At 34.1% G+C, this 21,326-nt stretch overlaps 1 protein-coding gene across 1 annotated transcript in view; it reads left to right on the top strand.

Annotated features, from left to right (window-relative positions):
• Positions 1–20,810, top strand: part of LRRC2 (leucine rich repeat containing 2) — a 215,077-nt gene extending 194,267 nt beyond the window's left edge. Inside the window, exons 8-9 of the mRNA XM_001369142.5 lie at positions 1,128–1,264; positions 18,841–20,810. Of these exons, the coding sequence (XP_001369179.4) occupies positions 1,128–1,264; positions 18,841–18,890 (187 nt within the window). The 3' untranslated portion in view covers positions 18,891–20,810. The remainder of the gene's footprint in view (positions 1–1,127; positions 1,265–18,840) is intronic.
• The last annotated feature ends 516 nt before the right edge of the window (positions 20,811–21,326 follow it).

Raw genomic sequence — 21,326 nt, 5'->3', positions numbered from 1 at the left:
CTTGGGGAATGGAAGCTTCTGGATAAGTGGATATTCTGGTTACCTTGAGTGCTACCCAAGAATCTCTTTTTTTCCAACCTTGTTTCCTAAAATCTTCTGTCTTGCCTGATAATCACAGTTTATGAAATATAATTTATACCTTTTGTATATGTGGGTTCAAGATTTTAAGTCTTTAAAAATCTTAATCCTGAAGATCAATTTATTTGGTATACTTGTCGATAAAAGAGATAAGAATGAATATGTAGTTGATAAATAACATTTAAAAAAATTAAATTGCTGGCAGATCCCCCCCCCCTTTGTTTGTTTAAAAAAAGTAGGTCAAAAGAAAATAAATGATTAATCAAAGATTTTGACCAAATGAAATTTCTCTGCATCATAGTTAAACCTAAATCTTTAAATATTTCGGCAGAATGATTATATTAGAAAAACTTTAAGGCATCTGGCATGTGCTCAACAAAAACCTTTACTTTACATTCATCTTTATCTTTTCTTTTAATTGTAATAGCCCTCTTCATTTTTCTACCTTTCTCCTCCTTTCTACTTCCTTCACTTTCTCTTCTTCCTCCTATTTCTGAGGAAATTCCAGATTTCAACATTTCATCACTGGCATATGGGCACTAGAATGAGAAGCATAAAGATGGTGGATTGGGAGTGGTGAGAAGTGGAATGACAGTTGGGGCTTTGAGGACCAGTGCAGCACTGGGAGTGAGCAAACAGCAACAGGGAAGGAGAGAATGATTAAAAGTGATTTGTTTTCCCCCCTGTCTTCCCTTTCTCTCTCTATATCAGTTCTATTACTAGGTTCATGTTCTTCACCAGCCATGGAATGTAATGAGAAGTAAAGACAAAAGACTGGTGAAGAGAGAGACGTGGGAATCTTTTGAGCATAACATTCAACTATGAAGGAGAAGAGAAAGGGAAAAAAAAGGAGTAAGGGAGGAATTCTAAATTGAAGCAGCAAGAAGGAAAGAGGAGACCTGATAACACCAGACCCTAAATTACAGTTCTTAAGGGATTGTTAGTAGGAAAAAAGCCATACATAGTGGATTCACTTGAAAGGGGGAAAAATGAAGTTATATATTAAAAGGTAAAAGAAAACTAATATTTTCTTATATCTTTTGTAATAGATTTGTAAGCCTTATGGATAACCCAATTGGCAACACCAAATATCAAGACAGTGAAGAAATGACAGGAAATGAACAAGATCGTCAGCATTTTGAAAAGGAGTTCATGAAGGCCTACATTGAGGATCTAAAAGAAAGAGGTACGCATGTTGAGGCTTGGATATATGCTTAACTGTTTTATTTATTACTAGACAGCCACCCATATGATTAACACCAGGGGAACAACTCATATAAGAAAGTTCACATTTTAAAAAGCATCTATATATCACCAAGGAATAATGTTCTAAATTGACTAAATAAATTAATTCAAATGGGAAAATAAATAAATTATTTTATTAAAAAGTAAAATAAAAAGCATCAATATGTCACCAAGGAATAATGTTCTAAATTGACTAAATTAATTCAAATGGGAAAATAAATAAATAAATACATAAATTATTTTATTAAAAAATGAAATAAAACACATCTATATGTCACCAAGGAATAATGTTCTAAATTGACTAAATAAATTAATTCAAATGGGAAAATAAATAAATAAATAGATTATTTTATTAAAAAATAAAATAAAAAGGATCAATATGTCACCAAGGAATAATGGTCTAAATTGACTAAATAAATTAATTCAAATGGGAAAATAAATAAATAAATAAATTGTTTTATTAAAAAATAAAATAAAACACATGTATATGTCACCAAGGAATAATGTTCTAAATTGACTAAATAAATTAATTCAAATGGGAAAATAAATAAATAAATAAATTATTTTATTAAAAAATAAAATAAAAAGCATCAATATGTCACCAAGGAATAATGGTCTAAATTGACTAAATAAATTAATTCAAATGGGAAAATAAATAAATCTTTTTATTAAAAAATAAAATAAAAAACATCTATATAAACTATAATTTTGGTGTGGTATGGTATTCAGTTTTTAAGTGTCTTTATTTTAAAACAAGTCAATAAACATGTATAAAATGCCTATAATGGGCAAAGCACCATGCAGATATAAAATTGTACTCTAAGGCTATAAAGAACCTAGCATGGTGCTTTCAACTGGTAGATACTTAAGACATTCATAGAATGGTTTAACAAGTAAGCCCATAAAAAGTAATTTTTCTTGTACAAAAGGAATCCTAGAATGAGACCTGTAAGCGACCTCAATTTCAACCCCCCACATTTTACATGTAAGGAAACCAAGGACCATGCTGGCAGCCTGAGCTGCTTAAGGTAGTTAGCCTGGAAGCAGCATCAGGTCCTCTGTCAGTTTCAGATCCATTGCCCTTCCCTTGTCCTAACCTTCCTTTAAAGATCAAGTTTTCCTAATGAATTTCAGTGGTCATTAATTATTTGGCAGAAGGACTGGTAGAGCTAAGAAGCAGAATTCTTAATGATGATAGTGTGCATTTTTATTGTTTTTAAAAGTTTTCCTCACAAGATCTCTGTCATTTAAGTAGTGGAGATAGTTTTATCCACTTTTGCAGTTGAAAAAGCGAAGGCTTTAATAGAAGAGATGACTTGCAAAAAAAAAATCACATATAAGTTAGTATTAGAGAGATGAATATTAATAAGGATTCAAAATTAAATTCTCCTGACTGGTATATAGAGAATTCTTAATAAACACTTTTAATGGATTAATTCTGTCCTAAAGTATACTTTTTAAAGTACCATGAATTCTCTTATGATAATGGATTCTATCCATTTGACTCTTTTCAAACCCAAACTGCATCAATTGCTTACATCCTGCATTCCCCTATTTGAGTTTCTTGTGAGCAGGGACTGTGTTTGTGTCTCTATCACCTAACTCAGAATCTGGTGTATCACAAGCACTTAAGGAATGCTTTTTGAAGGACTAGGTAGAGATTTCAGAAAGGCTGCCTAATCCAACCTGTGTCTGAATAAGAAAATTTGCAGGATCTCTCCAATTAAGCCCCATTCTCTTCTGTGACATTGCCACCACTTGAGGGCAAGCCCTCATCACCTCAAACTTGATTACTGTAAAAACCTACTGGTGGAACTACCTACCTTAATTTCTTTCTGATTCCAATCTATTCTCCATTAGTTCTCTAAAGTAATTTTCATAAAATACAAATCTTAACAGGCCATTTCCCTTCTCAAAAAAAGTCCAGTGGCTTCCTATTGCCTCTAGTAGAAAATTTTTAAAAATGCACTTTTTGACATTCAAAGCCTTTTTATATAACCCATTCCCCTCCTACCTTTCCAGTTTTCATATACCCATTTTCCCAACATGTCGTCTTCAATTCAGTGAGCATTTTCTCTGGCTGTCTCTAATTCTTGGAGCACTATTCCTCCTCCATTCTGACTTCTGACCTCCCTGATTTCCTTTAAATCTCAACTAAAATCTCATAATCTGCAGGAAGCCTTTCCCAGCCCCCTCTTAACTCCAGTGTCTTCCTTCTCCTGATTATTTTCTATTTATATTGTATGCATCTTGCTTTGTATATATTGCTTTACATGTTGTCTCCCCATTAGATTGTAAGCTCCTTGAGGGCAAGAACTGTTTTTTGCCTATTTTTCTATCCCCAAAGTTTAGCGCAGTATCTAGAACCGAGTAGATACAGAATCAGTTTTTTAATTAAAATTTATTATTTACTTTTAACATTTAAAAAAATTGAGTTCTGAATTCTCTTCCTCTATCTTCCCCCTGAGAAAACAAGGAATGAGATATCAGTTTTAGGTGAAAATCACGCAAAACATTTTCATATCATCTATATTGCAAAAAATATGAGAACACTAAAGAAGTAAAAAGATACTGATATTACTGTGTACAGCAATCTCTTGGTTCTGCTCACTTCACTTTTCATCAGTTCATAGAAATCTTCCAGGTTTTCTGAAACCATCCTGCTCATCATTTATTTTAGTAAAATAGTAGTCTATCATAATCATATGCACAGCTTATTCAAGCACTCCTTAATTTATGGGCATTCCCCCAATTTTCTAGTTTTTTTCTATCACAAAGAGAGTTGATATGAATATTGTGGTACCTATGGGTTCTTTCCTGTTTTCTTTGGTCTCTTTGCAATACAGACCTACAGGTTGTTATTACTGGTTTTTTAAAGGGTATGCACACTTTTATACACTTTGGGGTACAATTAAAAATTGTTTTTCAAAAATGCTGGACCAGTTTACAACTCCAATAACCTGCATCAGTGTCCTCATTCTTCCACCTCCCTGCTAACATTTGTCATTTTCCTTGTCTGTCATGCTAATCAATTTGATTAGTGGGAAGTGATATCTCTGAGTTGTTTTCATTTGCATTCTCTGATCAATAGTGATTAAAAGCATTTTTTTATGTGACTGTAGCTTGCTTTGATGTGTGTGTGTGTGTGTGTGTGTGTGTGATCACCTTGGTAAATGATTTGCCCAGAGTCACACAAATAATACATGACTGAAGCTGGATTTGAAACCAGCTCTTCCTGACTCCCAGAGCTCTATCCTCTTCACCTGTTGCCTGCTTTGATTTCTTCTTCTGAGAACTGCCTGTTCACATCTAAATCAATATTTTTTGATTTATGGATTGAATCCCTTTATTCCTATGCAAGAAGTAGAGGTCTAGCCTTTGTATCAAGCCTTGCAGTGAAATAAATCCTCCAACTCTCATGCAATCTGTTAGCAATATGCTTTGAATAAATCTGCCAAATCTAAATTATCTACATACATACCAACACACAGTTCTCCACTGAACCTAAGTTACTGAGAGAATTAAGATAGAAAAATAATAGAGACTAAGCATTTGCACTGAGAGAATATAAGGAACTTTAGAGGCAGGAATTAGTCTTATGTCTACTACAAGACATTAAGTACCCTTTGAATGGTAAAGTGACCTTTATAAAAGTAAAGAGATGAACTCTCTCTTGTATATATTTCTTTACAATATAAAAAAAGACATTTAAACCTTCCTTGTGTAGCTACCCCCTTACCAGACTTGGAGAGGACAGTGAGATATACCTATGTATTTATTTAGCTATATCTATATACATATCTGGCCAGCTATTTGGTGCAGTGGATAGAGTGCTGGATGTAGAATGAGGAAGATTCATCTTCCTGAGTTCAAATCTGCCCTCAGACTCATAATAGCTATGTGACCCTGGGGAAATCACTTAACCCTGTTTGCCTCAGTATCCTCTCTTGTAAAATGAGCTGGAGAAGGAAATGACAAACTATTCCAGTATCTTTGCCAAGAGTACCCCAAATTGTCATGAAGAGTCAAACAGTCATGAACAAAAGTATCCATTTCAATGTATAGAGATACCCCTCTCTCTGTCTCTCTCTTCTCCTCTCCTCTCCTCCTTCCCTTACCTTTTTTTCTCTTTCTATTTCTGTCTCTCTCTGCCTCTGTCTCTCCTCCTTCTCCTCCCCCTACTTCTTTATCTCTGTCTGTTTCTGTCACTCTATTTCTCTGTCTCTGCCTCTGTCCCTCCTTCCATCTTTATATCTCTCTCTCTCTCTCTCTCTCTCTCTCTCTCTGTGTCTCTCTGTCTGTCTCTCTGTCTCTGTCTCTCTCTCTCTCCCTCTCTCCTCTCTCCCTCTCTGTCTCGTTCTCTCTCTCTCTCTCTCTGTCTCTCTGTCTCTCTGTCTCTGTCTCTCTCTCTGTCTCTGATTCTCTCTCTCTCTCTCTCTCTCTCTCTCTCTCTCTCTCTCTCTCTCTCTCTCTCTCTCTCTCTCTCTCTCTCTCTCTCTCTGTCTCTCCCTCTCTCTCTCCAAACACATACCTGTAGATCAGAATAGAGATCCACATTGCATTTTCACTCAAGGACTAACGGGAGTCTGCGTGACTGGACTCTCAAAGAGCAATCTCTTTCTCCATCATTTCAGTGGAGGAGGAGGTAAAATCTTGTTAGAGGTAATGAGTGAGGAAGCTCCCTATGGAAAAGATGTCAGGATCTCTAGGCCCTTCTTGGAAGAAGCTTCAGGAAATTTAACTGAGTTGAGCGCTGCTAGATGTAGGTAAGGGAAGTCAGAAAAGGGCTCCCATCCTATCAGAGCCAATTTTTCAAGTGACTTCAGTGTCATGGGAGAGGAGAGGCCCCTCTCAGTCTGGACTATGATTAGAGCAGAATGGAAACTAGAAGGAGAAGCTGTGATTATGTAATTCTGAATGCTGGGGACTGCGCTACAGCAGAGGAGAGGGAAAAGGTAAATGATTTCAGAAGACTACAGGATTGTCCTGAACCTTCGACATAGTTCCAGGAGGGGAATGTAATTCACAAAGTAGTTCACTCCTCACTACAATCATGTGTGGAAAAGTGTGCAAATATTTCTATCCACATTTTTAAATGAGAAAATTGAGTTTGAGGACTTTGTCATACTCAAATCTTTGGTAAATTGCAAAGTTAGGCAAAGTCCCATGTTTTTTGTGCCCCCTTCATGCCACAGGGATGTGTGTTCCCCCACAAGACAAACAATACAAATAAAATATGAAATTGTACTCAGAAAGCATAACTCATGTGACTTCTCACAAAGAATGTTTCTTTATGATTGATAACCTTCTAAAGTTTTATTGATTAAAATATGATAGCTAGCTAGCCCGAGGTCATTAGCCATATTCAGCAATTTTTATAAAGTTGATTTTAAAAAGTAATTTATTAGAATCTATCAAGGCTTCCAGAAATAAGATAAAGAAAATTTATATGTGGCTCTTAAGCTTAAACATTAGGAATTAAACTACAAAATTATATGAAATATAAAAGGGGGTAGCTGAGGGAAGTTAGTCAATTAGTATTTATTAAGTATTTACTATGTTCCAGGTACTGAGCTAAATTATGGGTATATGAAGAAAAGCAAAAGACAGTCCCTGTTCTCTGATCCATTTGATGAATTCTTCCACTAACATGAGTTTACAAGGCATGCTGGCCTCCAGATATTAGACTTCCTCTTTACCTGCAGAATTCAGACCAGATCATGAACCTCTATTCTGGGGCTAGGCTGATAGAGGAATGGGGAACCCCCTCAGTCTGTGTGAAGATTCTTCACCCACACACACAGTTAATGGTGACCTGTAGCAGAAGAATATAACAAGCTGCAAATACTTGCCCAGGTGACCCTGGAGAAGAGTTTCTGGATTTTTAATTCTCATCCACCTTCTGCCTTTCTTCTTCCTAAGCAGGTCAGAGACTTGAGACTAGCGCTGATTTCCCCGGATCAACAGCTGGTAGTTAGCAGGTCATGAGAAATTTCCTGAAGAAGCACATGGCAGAAATAGATCTATACCAGCCCACTTTGCCCAAGAGGGGAATCACAGCCTTGGGAGTTGTCTCATAGGTGATAATGTGTCAGAGTTTGACAGTTTGGACACTTGACCTTCTAAAAGAGGGGAGGGAATATCTTGATACAGTATACTCCAAGGAGAAAGAAGAAGATTGTCTATTTGGAGAACAGAGCCAGGAAAAGGAAAGACAGTTCAGCTCTAATGGGAAAGAGGTTGTTGAATAAGGGGACTGTGTATGGCCAAGTGGGAAGGTAAGAGGACCTCCCTAGAATGTCAAAAATGGTCCTGTTGGGAATATCGCTTTCAATTTCCCTCTGGGTATTTCTGTGTCTTGTGATGGGAGTCCTTTCCATTTTATTTGTTTCCTGAAGAATGGCATAAAGGCTCTCCTGTTATATGTATTTGTTACTTTGAGTATTTGTACAGAAGGGAATATTTTATTACCCATATTTGGGACATTTCAGTTAAAACATGAACAAAATAAGAGCTTTTCCTGTAGAATTCATATTGGGATATTAAACTTAAGATTCTAGCTTGAGATCAGGCCCCCATGCTTGAGCAACAGGGAAAAGCGGGTGATTATTAGCCAGTCTTAGACAACTCAGTTCTTTGAAATACAATGAATAGCACAGCAGTCCACATGCTCACAGCATTTTTAGACTCATTCAAATGAAAATCCCTTCCTTATTATCTTATTGAGTTTATTGGAAAACTCATCAAATTGTTAAATTCATTTGAGCTCAGCGGCCCTGGAGTGAAGGTGAAAGCTGGACCATGGGCAGAGATGTTCTGGTAAATGTTTAATAACTAGCTTTCTGGGAAAACCAAAAATTTATGCAAGACCTGTTTTTAAGTTTAATCTTCATTAGCGTTTTCTCTCTCACTCTTTTTTAAGTCTAGACAATCAACAAAACAATAAAGTAAGTCCTGATTTGTATCTTGCTGACTTCTGAAATGTCAATGCTCACACCAAAAACTAAACAGTTGGTTCTCAGAAATTGGCACAAGCTGACTTCCTCATACTGTTGGATAAGATTCATAAATATACAACTGAAATAATAGAATATTTTTAAAATGTTCTTTATATCCTTTGTCATTTTTTGCTTGTGAAAATTTGAATCCTTTTTTCTCTTGACCCAAAAAGGGATTAGAGAAAAATGTAATAATAATAATAATAATAATATTTCACATGTGGATAGCTTTATATTAGTTACAAAGTGTTTTCCCCTAATGACTCTGTGAAGATTCTTTTGCGGAACCAGGTACTAGAGTCAGGAGAGCTGATTTTATATGATTCAAAAGATGAAAGACATTGGGTCATCTTATATTTCAGTACTACTCGGAGCACATAACTTAATCAATTGGCAGGCTAAGATACAGTGACAAATTCTTTTTTAAAAGATCGTTCTTTATAAATGAGGGTGCAGAAATATGACAAGAGCTAATTTTGGTTTTATTCAAAAATCTAATGAAAGATTCATTTAAAGAAAGCTCTGCTCTTACTGTCCCCAGTGATACAGCAGGATAACAGACTTCATGGAAAAGTCACAGTCCTTTAGCACTTCAGGGGTTGTCAGAAAGATGAATTGGATTTCTTTCCATTGGCTTAAGGGAATGAAAAGCAAGGAGGAATAGATCTAAATTGTGAAGAAGAAAATTTAAGCTTGATGCCTGAAAAAACAAAAGTTCTTAATTAGAGCTATTCAAAAGTGTAATGGGCTGCCCGAGAAAGTTGTAGGATCCCTCTCCATGCATGTGTTCAAGGAATCTAGGTGGGAATGATACAGAAAGAAGTCCTTTTAGGGATGCATCGAACTAGAGGGTTTTTGAGATCTCTTCCAAGTCTCAAATTCTCTTATTCTGTGATGCAGTATAACTCAAATTGGAGTCCCTAAGCAAAATTTATCAAGAATAAATAGATGCATTCTCTAGATAACAAACAGTGCATTCCTAAAGAACAAATGGTATACACAGAACCATAGTAGACCCTATGAGGTATGTGCGGTATTCAAGGAAGACTAGCAGCTCTGGTGTGAGGGCTGGTTGAACCCTTTCCAGGACTGCTTTCTTCCTTTGGGGTCCATCTACCACCCAGCTCTCACCTATGGCTCCAGGGAGCCTTAACTTCTACAGAGATCACACTCTAGTAAGCCAGAAGGAGAGCTAAACCAGACTGGGGGTAACCAACAGGCTTCCAAAATGTCATTGAATTAGGGGAGTGTCTACTCCAGGCATGTGAAGACTTCCCTCAAAGAATGGGCAGATGAGAACAGTTTGTTCCAATGGCCATGTAGGTGGTTGAAGCAAGTACTATGGAGTTCTTAGAGCTTGGGCAGACATCAAAGAGTGGCAAAGTCATCCACTGCGTCCCAGGCTGTAGTCACTTCTCCTGACTTTTGTCTTGCCACTGGGCTTGGATAACTGAAAGAGAAAGTGAAACTGATTATTTTTGGTAATTCTGCTCTACCTAAATCCAATTTATGTGTGAGTGCAAAGACATCAGCAGTCATGTCATTTTGTTCTTTTACAAGTGTGAAGGACAACAGCCAACCAGCCAAGTAGGCTCTATAAGAAAGCAATAGGAAAGAATATTTTCCCACAAAAGGATAAAGAGAAAACTTGTAAGTAAGCTACTATAAGCTGGTAAAGTTGAACAAAGAGCAATGTTCCTTAAGTGCTGTGGAATACCAACCAAGGAATGGTCAATGTAGAGCAAATTTAGTTGGGGAAAACTGCAAAAGGCATGTAGGTCAAGTGATGGACATTGATGGCAGAGAGGAATAATAGGACATTATTTTTTTAAACCTTTACCTTCTGTCTTGGAAACAATACTGTTGGCTTCCTCCAGGTTGTCCCAATTCAAATTTTGGGGCAGCTAGAAACCCTTAATCCATAGCCAGTTCTCTATCTCGTGTCTGGAAACCAGCATTCTTCTTATTTTTAACACTTACCTTTTGTTTTTGAATCAATACTGTGCATTGGTTCCAAGGCAGAAGAGTGGTAAGGCCTAGGCAATGGGGGTAAAGTGACTTGCCCAGGGTCACACAGCTGGGAACTATCTGAGGCCAGATTTGAGCCGAGGACCTCCCATTCCTAGGCCTGGCTCTCAATTCACTGAGCCACCCAACTACCCCTAATAGGACATTCTTAATAGAGAGAGAGTATTGGTAAAATTATGAAGGTATGAGAGAATAATAAGCCTTTGAAGGGTGATTTGAAGCAGAGGGATCATTACGAGGTTGGCTAGGCACCAAGTGGACCTGTGCTGAAGGACCTTGATGCTAGGCTGAGGAATTTAGGTTTTGCTTGATAGTTGATGGAACACTTAAAGAAAGTCATGGCAGAGAAAAAATGGCATTTTTAAAAGATTGCATTCTCATCTATATAGAAGATGGACTAAAATAAGAATAGAACATAGTATGGGGCAACAATACAAGAACAGTTTGTAAAGGGTCTATGTTAGAGAATAGTGAAGTACATCACACTTGAGTATTGGCAAGACCTGGTAGATTTTAGTTGTAAAAAGGAATTCTTTATTCCTTTTTTTTTTTTCATTTAACAGTGGCCCTGGAGGTCCTCTTAACATAGAGCTATGTAGGGATTAACCAGTCCACAGTGACAGGAAATAGGAACCATACACACAGGAAGGAGGAACCATAGAGACAAGAAATGAGGGGATAAAAGGGTGCCATCATCAGTTGGGGTGGGATGGGGTCAGTTGCTGGCAGTTGCGGGGAAGTTGGCTACTGGGAGTGTGTTGGGTTGGTGGTTGGAATATAAAGGCAGGCCTGAACTTACTGAGAAGACATTTTGGCTTTAACCTTTAAAGGGCTTTTGGATTTTGGAGTTTTTGGCTTTTGGTTAGGGCTGTTAGGTTTTATCTTTCTTGAACTTTTTGGAAGCTGGTTGGTCTTCGTTGACAGACCTAATTGGGATTGGATTAAACATTGATTAGGTTGGTTTTGATTGTGATGCATAGGGTTGGAATTTTGTGGGGTGGTTATTAGTTATAGGTAGATATAGGTAGTTTTAGGTAGTAATTATAGGTCTTTATAGGAAAACTAGTATAGACATTTGGAAATTTTCTTTCTCTACCTCTTTCCTATGTTTCTCCCCTTTTCTATACTCATTTTACTATATTCTACCTCTATTTAAATTAAACTAAATTGTTAAGTCATTAAAAACTGCTCTCTTTATTTTGTCACAACTCCTAATTTAATCCTTACATAGTCTTGGATGAAGGCAAAGGAAAAATCAAGTAGCAGCTGGGTAGTACAGAGAACTGAACTTTGGTTTTAAAATCAAGAGGTACTGAACCTGAATCTTGCCTCAGATGTACGCTAACTGTGTAAACCTGAGAGAGTCATTGAATCTCACTCAGTCTCAGTTTTCTCATTTATAAAATGATGATAATAATAACTACTTCATAGGGTTGTTCTGAGGATCAAATGAAATGTTATATGTAAAATGTTTTGCAAACCTAATAACACTACATAAATTCTAGCTATTTTTCACTCAGATGTGTAAATAATGTAGATAGTTTGGATTCTTACATTATTCACACATCCATCAAGTCCTTATTTGTAGCATTTTTTATTTTAAGTTATAATTATCAGATGGAAAACTTACCAATCAATTCTTGAGAGCCAGTTGAAGCTGACTCCAGCATGCTTTCTGTATCTAGTTCAATCTTTTTGGTAAAGAGAGGTATAATCTTGATTCTTTCCAAAACCTAAACAAGACTATGAAGAGCTTGTTAGTCTACTGTGAAATTTAAAAGCCTGAAGACACATTATCCTAGAAAGTCTATGTGGTGTGAATGGATAGAATGGGTGGAATGCTCATGCCTTCACTCATGACAATAATTTACCAGGTCTTGCCAGTTATCAAGTGTGATGTTCTTCATTATTCCCTAACTTAGACCCAAAACATGCCATTATTGCATTGTTGCATCATACTATGGTCCATTCTTATTGTAAGTACATCTTTGAAATAGATGACCACACAATATTTTTAAAAACCTGTTTTTCTCTGCCCATGCTCTCTTTATCAACTATAAGTCAAACCTAAACTCCTCAGCCTAGAATCAAGATCCTCCAAAAAATGTCCACTTGGTGCTTAGCTAATCTCATAATAGTCCCTCTGCTTCAAATCACCACTTTCAAACTTTTGCTAATACTTTTCCCCATTAAGAATGTCTTTGGAGGCAATTGGGTAGCTCAATGGATTGAGAGTCAGACCTAGAGATGGAGGTCCTAGGTTCAAATATGGCCTCAGATACTTCTAAGCTGTGTGACTCTGGGCAAGTCACTTGACCCCCATTGCCTAGCCCTTACTGCTCTTCCGCCTTGGAACTAAAACAGTATCAATTTTAAGACAGAAGGTAAGAATTTAAATAAGAAGAATGTTCCTTTCCTATCTGCCATTATTGTTCATCACTTAATCTACATCTTACCAAGCCTCCCATTCATTCTATCTCTTATTCTCAAATTTTCAATCTTGAGACTTTCAGACAATATGGCTACCTAAACAGGGACAAACTACTCAGTTTCCTCATATCTATTTTATGAAACATCCAGAATTTCACATTAGACTTAAGGATGATGAAGAAACTGAAGGAGAAACTACAGTGACATCTTTTACCTCAAAACTGATAGCAGCTGAGAAACTTGCTGCAAATTTTTTCCAAATAAATTATTTTTCTTTAATTCCTAGCTTTATTGTATTTGTCCAAAATATTTTAATTTAATTAAAATTATCAAATTTATCTTCTGTAAACTCTATTTTTTTCAGCATTGAACCTTTTTCTCTCTATCAAGACATCTGATAGATATTTTTTCATGTTTTTCTAAATTTGTGTATTATGCAACCCTCTATGTCTAGATCATTACTCCTTTGGATCTTATCTTGATATGAAGTGGGAAGTATTGATCTAAATATAATTTCTTTATTATTGCTGTTTAATTGCTCCAGCAATATTTATCGAAGAGTGAGTCTTTTCTAAGTTGATAGGCTCTTTGTGGTTGTGAAAATGAGGAAACAGAGAATTTCAAAGAAATATCAAAAGATTTTTATGAACTGATACAGCATAAAGAAAGAAAACCAATTTATACCATATGAAGTTTTGAAGACCTTTACAAGCTGATGAATGAAATAAGCTGAACCAGGAGAATAATGTATTTATCAAAACAATATTGTAAAAATAAACAACATTGAAAACTGTAAGAATTATATGACCACCAGAATCTGGAAGACCAGTGATGAAATATGTCATTCACCTCTTGACAGAGGCATTGGATTTAGGGCACAGAATGAGAATATGCTTTTTGAACACAGCCAAGTTTAATAATATAATTACATTGTACATATTTGTTTCAAAGAATTTCTTTTTGTTTTTCTTTCAGGTATGGGGAAAGAAACATGTTTCTCTCTATTAAAAATAAAACAAAAAAAAAGACATTGACTAGTATCAAAAAAATAGAGTAATTCTATAAATTACCCCAAAGAAGATGAAAATAACTAACAACTATTTTCTAAGACTCAAAGGGGAAAAAAGAATTTTTAACAAGATATAATCTTCATTCTCTTCTTATATACTCCATTTTGCTCATAGCCTTCAACAATATCCAAGTCTCTCTCATCTAAAAATAAAAACAAACACAATACAAAATAAAATTTCACTAGGTATTACTTCAAAGTATTATCCTTTACCTTTTATTTTATCAACTACATTTCTAGGAAGGAAAAATAATGCTTTCTACACTTAAAGCTTTCACTTCTCTTCCTTTTATGTATCCCTCAGATCTGCAATCCGGGTTCTGATCTCATCATTCAAATAAAAATTTCCCCAAAGTTTACAGTGGTCTCTTAGCCCCCCCTCCAGTGTTCATCCTTTTAAATTGTTAGAATTGACATTGTTAGGGACCCCCTCCTTTTGCATAGTCTCTCCTCTCTTTGGATTGTTTTGTGTGTGTGAATGTGTATGACTCTACTGTCTTCTATTCTCCTTCTACCCATCTAACCAATCCTTTTCAGTCTCCTTAGCTAGCTTCTCATTCACAGAGTGCTCCCTAACTGGGCTTTCTTTAAATACCTGCTCTTGATTCTCTTCTCTCTCTCTATATATATTCTCTCTTGATGCTCCCCTGAATTCCTAAATGCTAAATCATCATTTCTATGTAGACAACTCACAGATCTATATTTTTGACTAAATCTCTGTCTTTCCTGGCATTTAATCTTATTTCACCAACTATCTAATAGACATTTCATATCAATTATCTCTGAGACATCTCATACTCAACACGTCCAAAATAGGATTCATTATGTTTTTCTCCAAATACATCCTGTCTGCTGAGCTTTCCTATTTCAACTGAAAATATCTCTGCTCATCTAATCTTTCAGGTTTATCATGTTGAACTTTTCCTCTATCTCATACCACCAATTTTTCACATTTTTGTGACAACATGTTGCCACATCTTGTCCTTGCTATCTCTACAACATTTTTTACTTGACTCTCTTTACTTCTATAGCCATCACCTCACTTGAGGTCTTCATCACTTCTTCATCTGATGATGTGAAGTTTTTATCGATTCCCCTAATTGCCAGAGCTCTGTATTCCAAATTATCCTCTATATTTTACATACCCAGAATGTTTTAATACATAATAAGAGCTAGTATATAAGTACTGATTATCTCATTTTATCCTCACAAGATCGCAAGGAAGTAGATGCTATTATTATCTTCATTTTACAGATGAAGAAAGCAGACTTAGAGAAGGCTAAGTAGCTCATTCAGGGTCACACAGTTGTGAAGTGTCTGAGAAGGGATTTAAATTCAGTCTTCCTGACTCTAGTACCAGTACACTATCCCCTGAGCCAGATTCTTTCCCAAAAGAATAAAAGCCCTTTACAAGAGAGAATTGTTTCATGTTTCATACTGTTCTCTCCAGTTCAGAGCACATCTAGCATATAATAAATCCTTATTGATTGATGACATCAAAGTCAAGAAGACCTGGGTTCAAATCCTACTTCAGATACTTTTTTAGCTCTGTGAATTGGGCCACAATAACTAATAAATAAGAACACTAAACATTAATACGGCAAGGTTTGTGAAATATTTTACATGTGTTATCTAATTTGGGGTAGTAACAATAGATGTTATTAGTTATTATTGACGTAAGTGTTATTATTTTCCTCATTTTGCAGATGAGGAAACAAACTAATAGAGGTCAAATGATTACCTTGGGATACTTAGTGTCTGAGGGAGGATTTGCTTTCAAGTCTTCTTGTTTTGAAGTAAAGCATTCGATCCATTACTTTACCAACTGTCTCAATTTTTTTGAGTCTCAATTTCTGTGTCTCCAAAACAGGAATGTCAGAAGCACCTACTTCAAAAAGTTGTTGTATGAATAATATATCTAAGGAGCTTTGAAAATCTTAAGGAACTTTAAAATGTCAGCTATTATTATTATTATTATCTAGTCTAACAAATCATTTTTCAATGAAGAAACTAAAATCACAGAAATTTGAGGAATTATCCATAATTATACAAATTGTCAGTGGCAAATTTAGGACTAAAAGCCAAATTCCCTTTTTCTTATTTAATGACCTTTCATTAAATGTCATACACCATTATTCTATTATATTGTTTGAAGTATTCATTTAAAATATTATATTAGATGTTTCTAGAAAGGTATGTATTAAAAAAGTTAAAATATATTCCATTTTCTGAAGTTGTTTTTAATTTTCAGGAGTTTTATTGTGTGAATAATATTGAACTTTTTTCATAATTTAGGGTAAACACTGGGGAAGGGATATGGAGGTTACTGGGCCTAGAAATGTCAGGTCTAAATAAATATGTGCTGCACTCTTTATACCCTGTTAAGTTAATGAAGATGCAACCATAGTTAATTCATTATTGCATTCTCAGTTCAGTATATTTTTCAGCTCCTTGAAACTCAATTTGTTCCTTCAAATCTTTATGCTATGAAGTAATTTAGATGGTCTCTTGGGACCTTTCCATCTCTAACATTCTATGTGATTCAGTAAAATCTCTGTATGATTCATTGAAATTTAAGGATGCATTTGTAATAAGACAAAGCTACCCTTGAAGATTAGGATTGTGGTTTGCCTCTAAGATCTGTGTCATCCTTCTACATCATTGGAGTAGGTAAAGAAGGTCTTTTTTAAAGTTAATTTTTCATTAGGTTTTAAAATAAAACTAAAATGAACTCATCTTATTTTTGCTTTTAGTTATACTACTTACTTTTTATTTTAAAAAATCTCAAGTTCATGAACTCCATGATTACCATTTTGCTGGTTTTGTTAAAGAATGATATCTTTTTAAAAAAGTGTTATTCTATCTAATTCTCTCAATTGAAGTAAGTCATGTGCTCTGAATAATAATTTTGCATGTTAATACTTTCATTAGTTCCTTAGTTTAAAAAATACATTCTTTAAAACCATTTACCTTTTTACTGACCTAACTATATCTTTAAAAACATCTTTTTTGGATAATCAAATTAACTGACTTCATTGATATCCTCAGAGAGGTTATAAGATCATTGGATTTAGAATTAAAAGGGGCCTTAGAGGTCAAAACCCTTTATTTTAGAAATGAGGAAAATAAGGTTTAAAGAAATTGAGGGATTTATCCAGAAAGCAGACATTTATAATGGCAGAACCAGGATTTAAACTTGGGTCTTATGATGAATCATCCAGGGTTCATTCCATTAATACATCAGTCCCTGCCTTATTGACCAATCAATTCATCTAGGATTAAGACACGGGACAAGAGTAGGTTTCAACTAATGACAAGGTTTTAAAATAATTCAATATTATTAACCAATACCATGATATTATTAATAAATGTATAATGCAATGTAAAGATAAAGATACATTTATAGTTGATAAAAGTAGAAAAAGAAAAATGAATTAACTGGAACTCATTAAATTGCTAATAATTATTTAAATGGATTCTATACTTTTATCAATCCTTCCTAAAACTTTATATTTTAAGGATCTAATATTATATCTTTCCTGGTTTTCCTTCCACAAATATAGATCTAACCATCACTATTATTTCACATGATCTTTTTGAGTTGCTATTAGATGTATATACATGGATGTATATGTATGTTCATACATAGAGTTATGTGTATGGTAAAATAGGATATGTTGAGTTAGATTATTCAGCCTCTAAATCTTAATCATTGCTTTTCCCATCCTATTGACTCAATATTCAAATGACAAGCTATTAACAATTGTATGTAAAAAATGCTCCAAATCCTTAATAAGGGAAATGCAAACAAAAGTGTCTATCAGTTATGGAAGTCTGAAAAAATTATAGGACATGACTATAATGGCATAATATTGCTCTATAAGAAATGATGAAAGGGAGGAATTCAGACAAACTTGGAAAGACTTTTTTAAATTGATGTAAAGAGAAGTGAGTAAACTCTGGAGAACAGTTTATATATCGAATAAAACAACACAAAGAAAAAAATGTGGAAGACTTAAAAACTATAATCCATGTGTTGATCAATTAATCTAAAAGACTTGTCATTTCCTACTTCTTGACATAGAGGTAATAGACTAGAGAAAGATTCAGACTTTCAGATATAGTTAATATGTGAATATGTTCTGTCTTACAGAGGGGTTTTTAACTTTTTCTTGGTGTAGATGTATAAGTAATGATTGTGATACATCCTCTCCCTCAACCCCCAAAAAAGGAAGAAATGAAAGAAAAGAGTAATGATGAATTTTAATTATGATTATGATTATATTTATATGTATGTATATGTATATGGAAGCAGAAGGAAGTTCAGAAAGAGATACAAATGAACAATGAAGTGTTTGTTAAATATTCATATTTAATATTATATTAATTAATATTGAATATTTAAATAAGCTTGTTAAAATGAATTATTCATAGCAGAAATAACCCAAATTATATATATCTATATAATATAGAGTAGAATGCATTATAATACAATAATATGATTGTTCCATATATAATAAATGTTTAGTGTCATATACAAAATAAAATAGTAGAGATTTACTCATGAGATCTTAAATGACACCCAGTCTTTTTGTTGTTGTTGTTATCATTCATTGCTATGTCATTAAAATTAAAAAAGAAATTGTAGTTTCACTTTCTTGAATGCACTTCCAATTCGATGTAGTTAACTCTGACTTTTATTTCAGTAAGTTTCTATACATCACCAACTTTTTAGAGCTGTTAACTATTGATACAAGACAATTTAATATCCTTTTGAATTCTAAGATTCCTACAAATAGTTTAGAATTCAGTCCTTCTTTCTGTGGGCATATTTCCAGCTAGTTCATGGCAACAGTTGTTATGAAAAATGTCTTTCTGTTTCCTTTATTTGGGTGGTAATAACATGTTTAAGGCTTAATAACATGCTAAGGTATATATTTTCAATAATTTATAAAAAGTTAAATTTGAATGAATTTTTTTTCTTTTTTACAGAATCTGTTCCTAGCTATACCACAAAGGTTTCATTTAATCTTCAACTTTGATGTCATCCAGCAGGAAGACAGAAAAATCTCTTGGTTATGGTCATTATGAATTGAAAACTTTCAACCATCCTTTAAGTACAAGACTGATTTTTTTTTCATTCATGAAATCAGTGGCGTGAACTTAAAACAAAACTCAAGGAATTCATTGGAGTAGTTAAGAAGTGATTGCTTAACATTTTAGAAAATATGTTATTTATAAAGTGGAATTTTTCAGACCAAATTTATAAGCTTAGAGTTTTCAAAAAATATAGGAATAAATAATGTTGTATAAAATGTTAGATTTATTTTAAATTATTTTATTAGATTATATTGCACTTTTCAACATGATTTGTAAAGTTTTATTTTTTTAGAATTATTTTCCTTAGTTTATATGAATTGTTCTTTCCATGGATTTTAAATGATACTGTGGGAAGTGGAAGTTTCTATATCTGGATCACATATCAAATGGAGTCCAATAGACGTTTAATAAGAGCCTGCTTTGTGCCAGGCATACAATTAATAAAAATGAAGATAGCTTCAACTCTCAAGAAGCTTACAATCTAATGAGCGGAGGGGAGATTACACACAAAAGGGATCAGGAGAGGGGAAGGGCTACACCAGGGCTTACCTGGCTATCTCATTCCATGGAGTTGAAATCAGACAAAGCAGCAAATTTGCAGAATGGAGTGAAATGCAAGTCCAGTTTCTGCCCTCTGATAGGCAGTGGCTTGGAGGAAAAGCTAATGATGTAAACTAAGCAAAGGACTGCTTAGAGGATTGAGAAGGGGGATTTGGAAGAGAAGTTGTCCAAGGGCTAAAAATGGAGGAGGTCAGTTACTGCTATGAGAATCCCTTGTTTCCTAAATTATTTGTGTTTTATCTTCCTTATTCCATAAACTCATTAAGCTGGCCTTCAATTGTGTAGTTTGAATTCTTGCAACCAAACAGTGGATTATAGGGAAATAGTAGCAACCTTGAGGCTTCTTCTACAACAAAAACAACAATAATAATAACTAACTTTTATATAGCACGTTGCTGTTGTTGTTCAGTGGTTTTTCAGTCATGTCTGACTCTTTGTGACAAATCTTGGGGTTTTCTTGATAAAGATATGAGAATGGCTTATAATTACCTTCTTCAGCACATTTGACTGATGAGAAAACTGAGGCAAACAGGGTTAAGATTACAGTCACACTGTGTAATAAGTGTCTGACACAGGATTTGAACTAGGAAAATGAGTCTTCCTGACTCTAGGCTCAGCACTCAATAGACTGCACCATTTAGCTGCCCAAATAGTGCATTAAATACGTTGTTTCATTTTTGCCACTTAAACAACACTGTGTAGTAGATATTACAGGTATTATTCCAATTTTGTAAAAAAGGAAATTGAGACTCAAGGAAATGAACTGACTTAGGCATGTTCACACAGCTAGTAAGAGTTGAAGGTAGAATTTGAACTCAGATGTCCCTAGACAGTAGGTCTAACACTTTTCCCACTATGCCACACCAATATAAACTGTTTTGGTTAACTTTAAGCCAGTTTCTTCCCAGTACAACAAATATAGGATTTTACATTTTGAGAGGTGGCACATAAGCCCAAACACATTTATGGAAACTATACTTACACAGTTAGTTTATGTATTGGTATATGATTACAATGAAAGAAATTTCATGCAAACATACTAAAAGGTTAAGAAAATAAAAACAATGACTAACTTAAATGAGAGTATTTTTGTTAAAATTGTTTTTGAACTAAATTTGGAATCTTTAATTCTATAACATTAATAATTTTTCAAGTAATTTATTGACCTGTAAAGGTAGATTTTACATGGAACTATATAAAAATGCACCTTAACTCAATGGAAAAGTAGATTTATATATGAATAAATTTATACAATTTACACATAGTTTTGTTTCAATAAAGTTGGTGTTTAATGCAAAAAAGTCTGTTTCATATATGAATGAATGTTAAAAATGTTTCAATAAACTCTAACCATTTTGATGTTAATATGTTCTAAAGATTAAATATATCATTTGAATAATATGTTTGGAGAAATTATGTAATTGGTATATTCATGTAAATATAAACAAAATAGTTTAAGATGATGTAAATCTCAATGAAAGTAACTAGTAGAGTATAATACAGTGCCATAATATTATTTGTCATAAGGAAGTTAAGAAAAAATTTAAATGATGTATTTCAAGGTAATAAATTATAAGAAAAAATAAATTTACATAGCAGAATATAAATGGGAGCACTAAAGCAACTACTCAATGAAGTGAGAAGAATTCTTTGAAAGAAAAGTTCCTAAGTTAGAAAGTTTATTTTTCCCATTTCTCAAATGGGTATTAAGGCATAGGGAACATATGTGAATTCTTTAGAGAAAAAAAAATCAGCAGTAAATTAAACATGAAGCCTGATTTTGTTTATCTTTTTTTCCACTGGAAAATTGACTTCCC

The sequence above is a fragment of the Monodelphis domestica genome, chromosome 7 (genome assembly GCF_027887165.1).
Source record: "Monodelphis domestica isolate mMonDom1 chromosome 7, mMonDom1.pri, whole genome shotgun sequence".
NCBI lineage: Eukaryota > Metazoa > Chordata > Mammalia > Didelphimorphia > Didelphidae > Monodelphis > Monodelphis domestica.
This window is presented reverse-complemented; position numbering and strand designations above follow the sequence as displayed.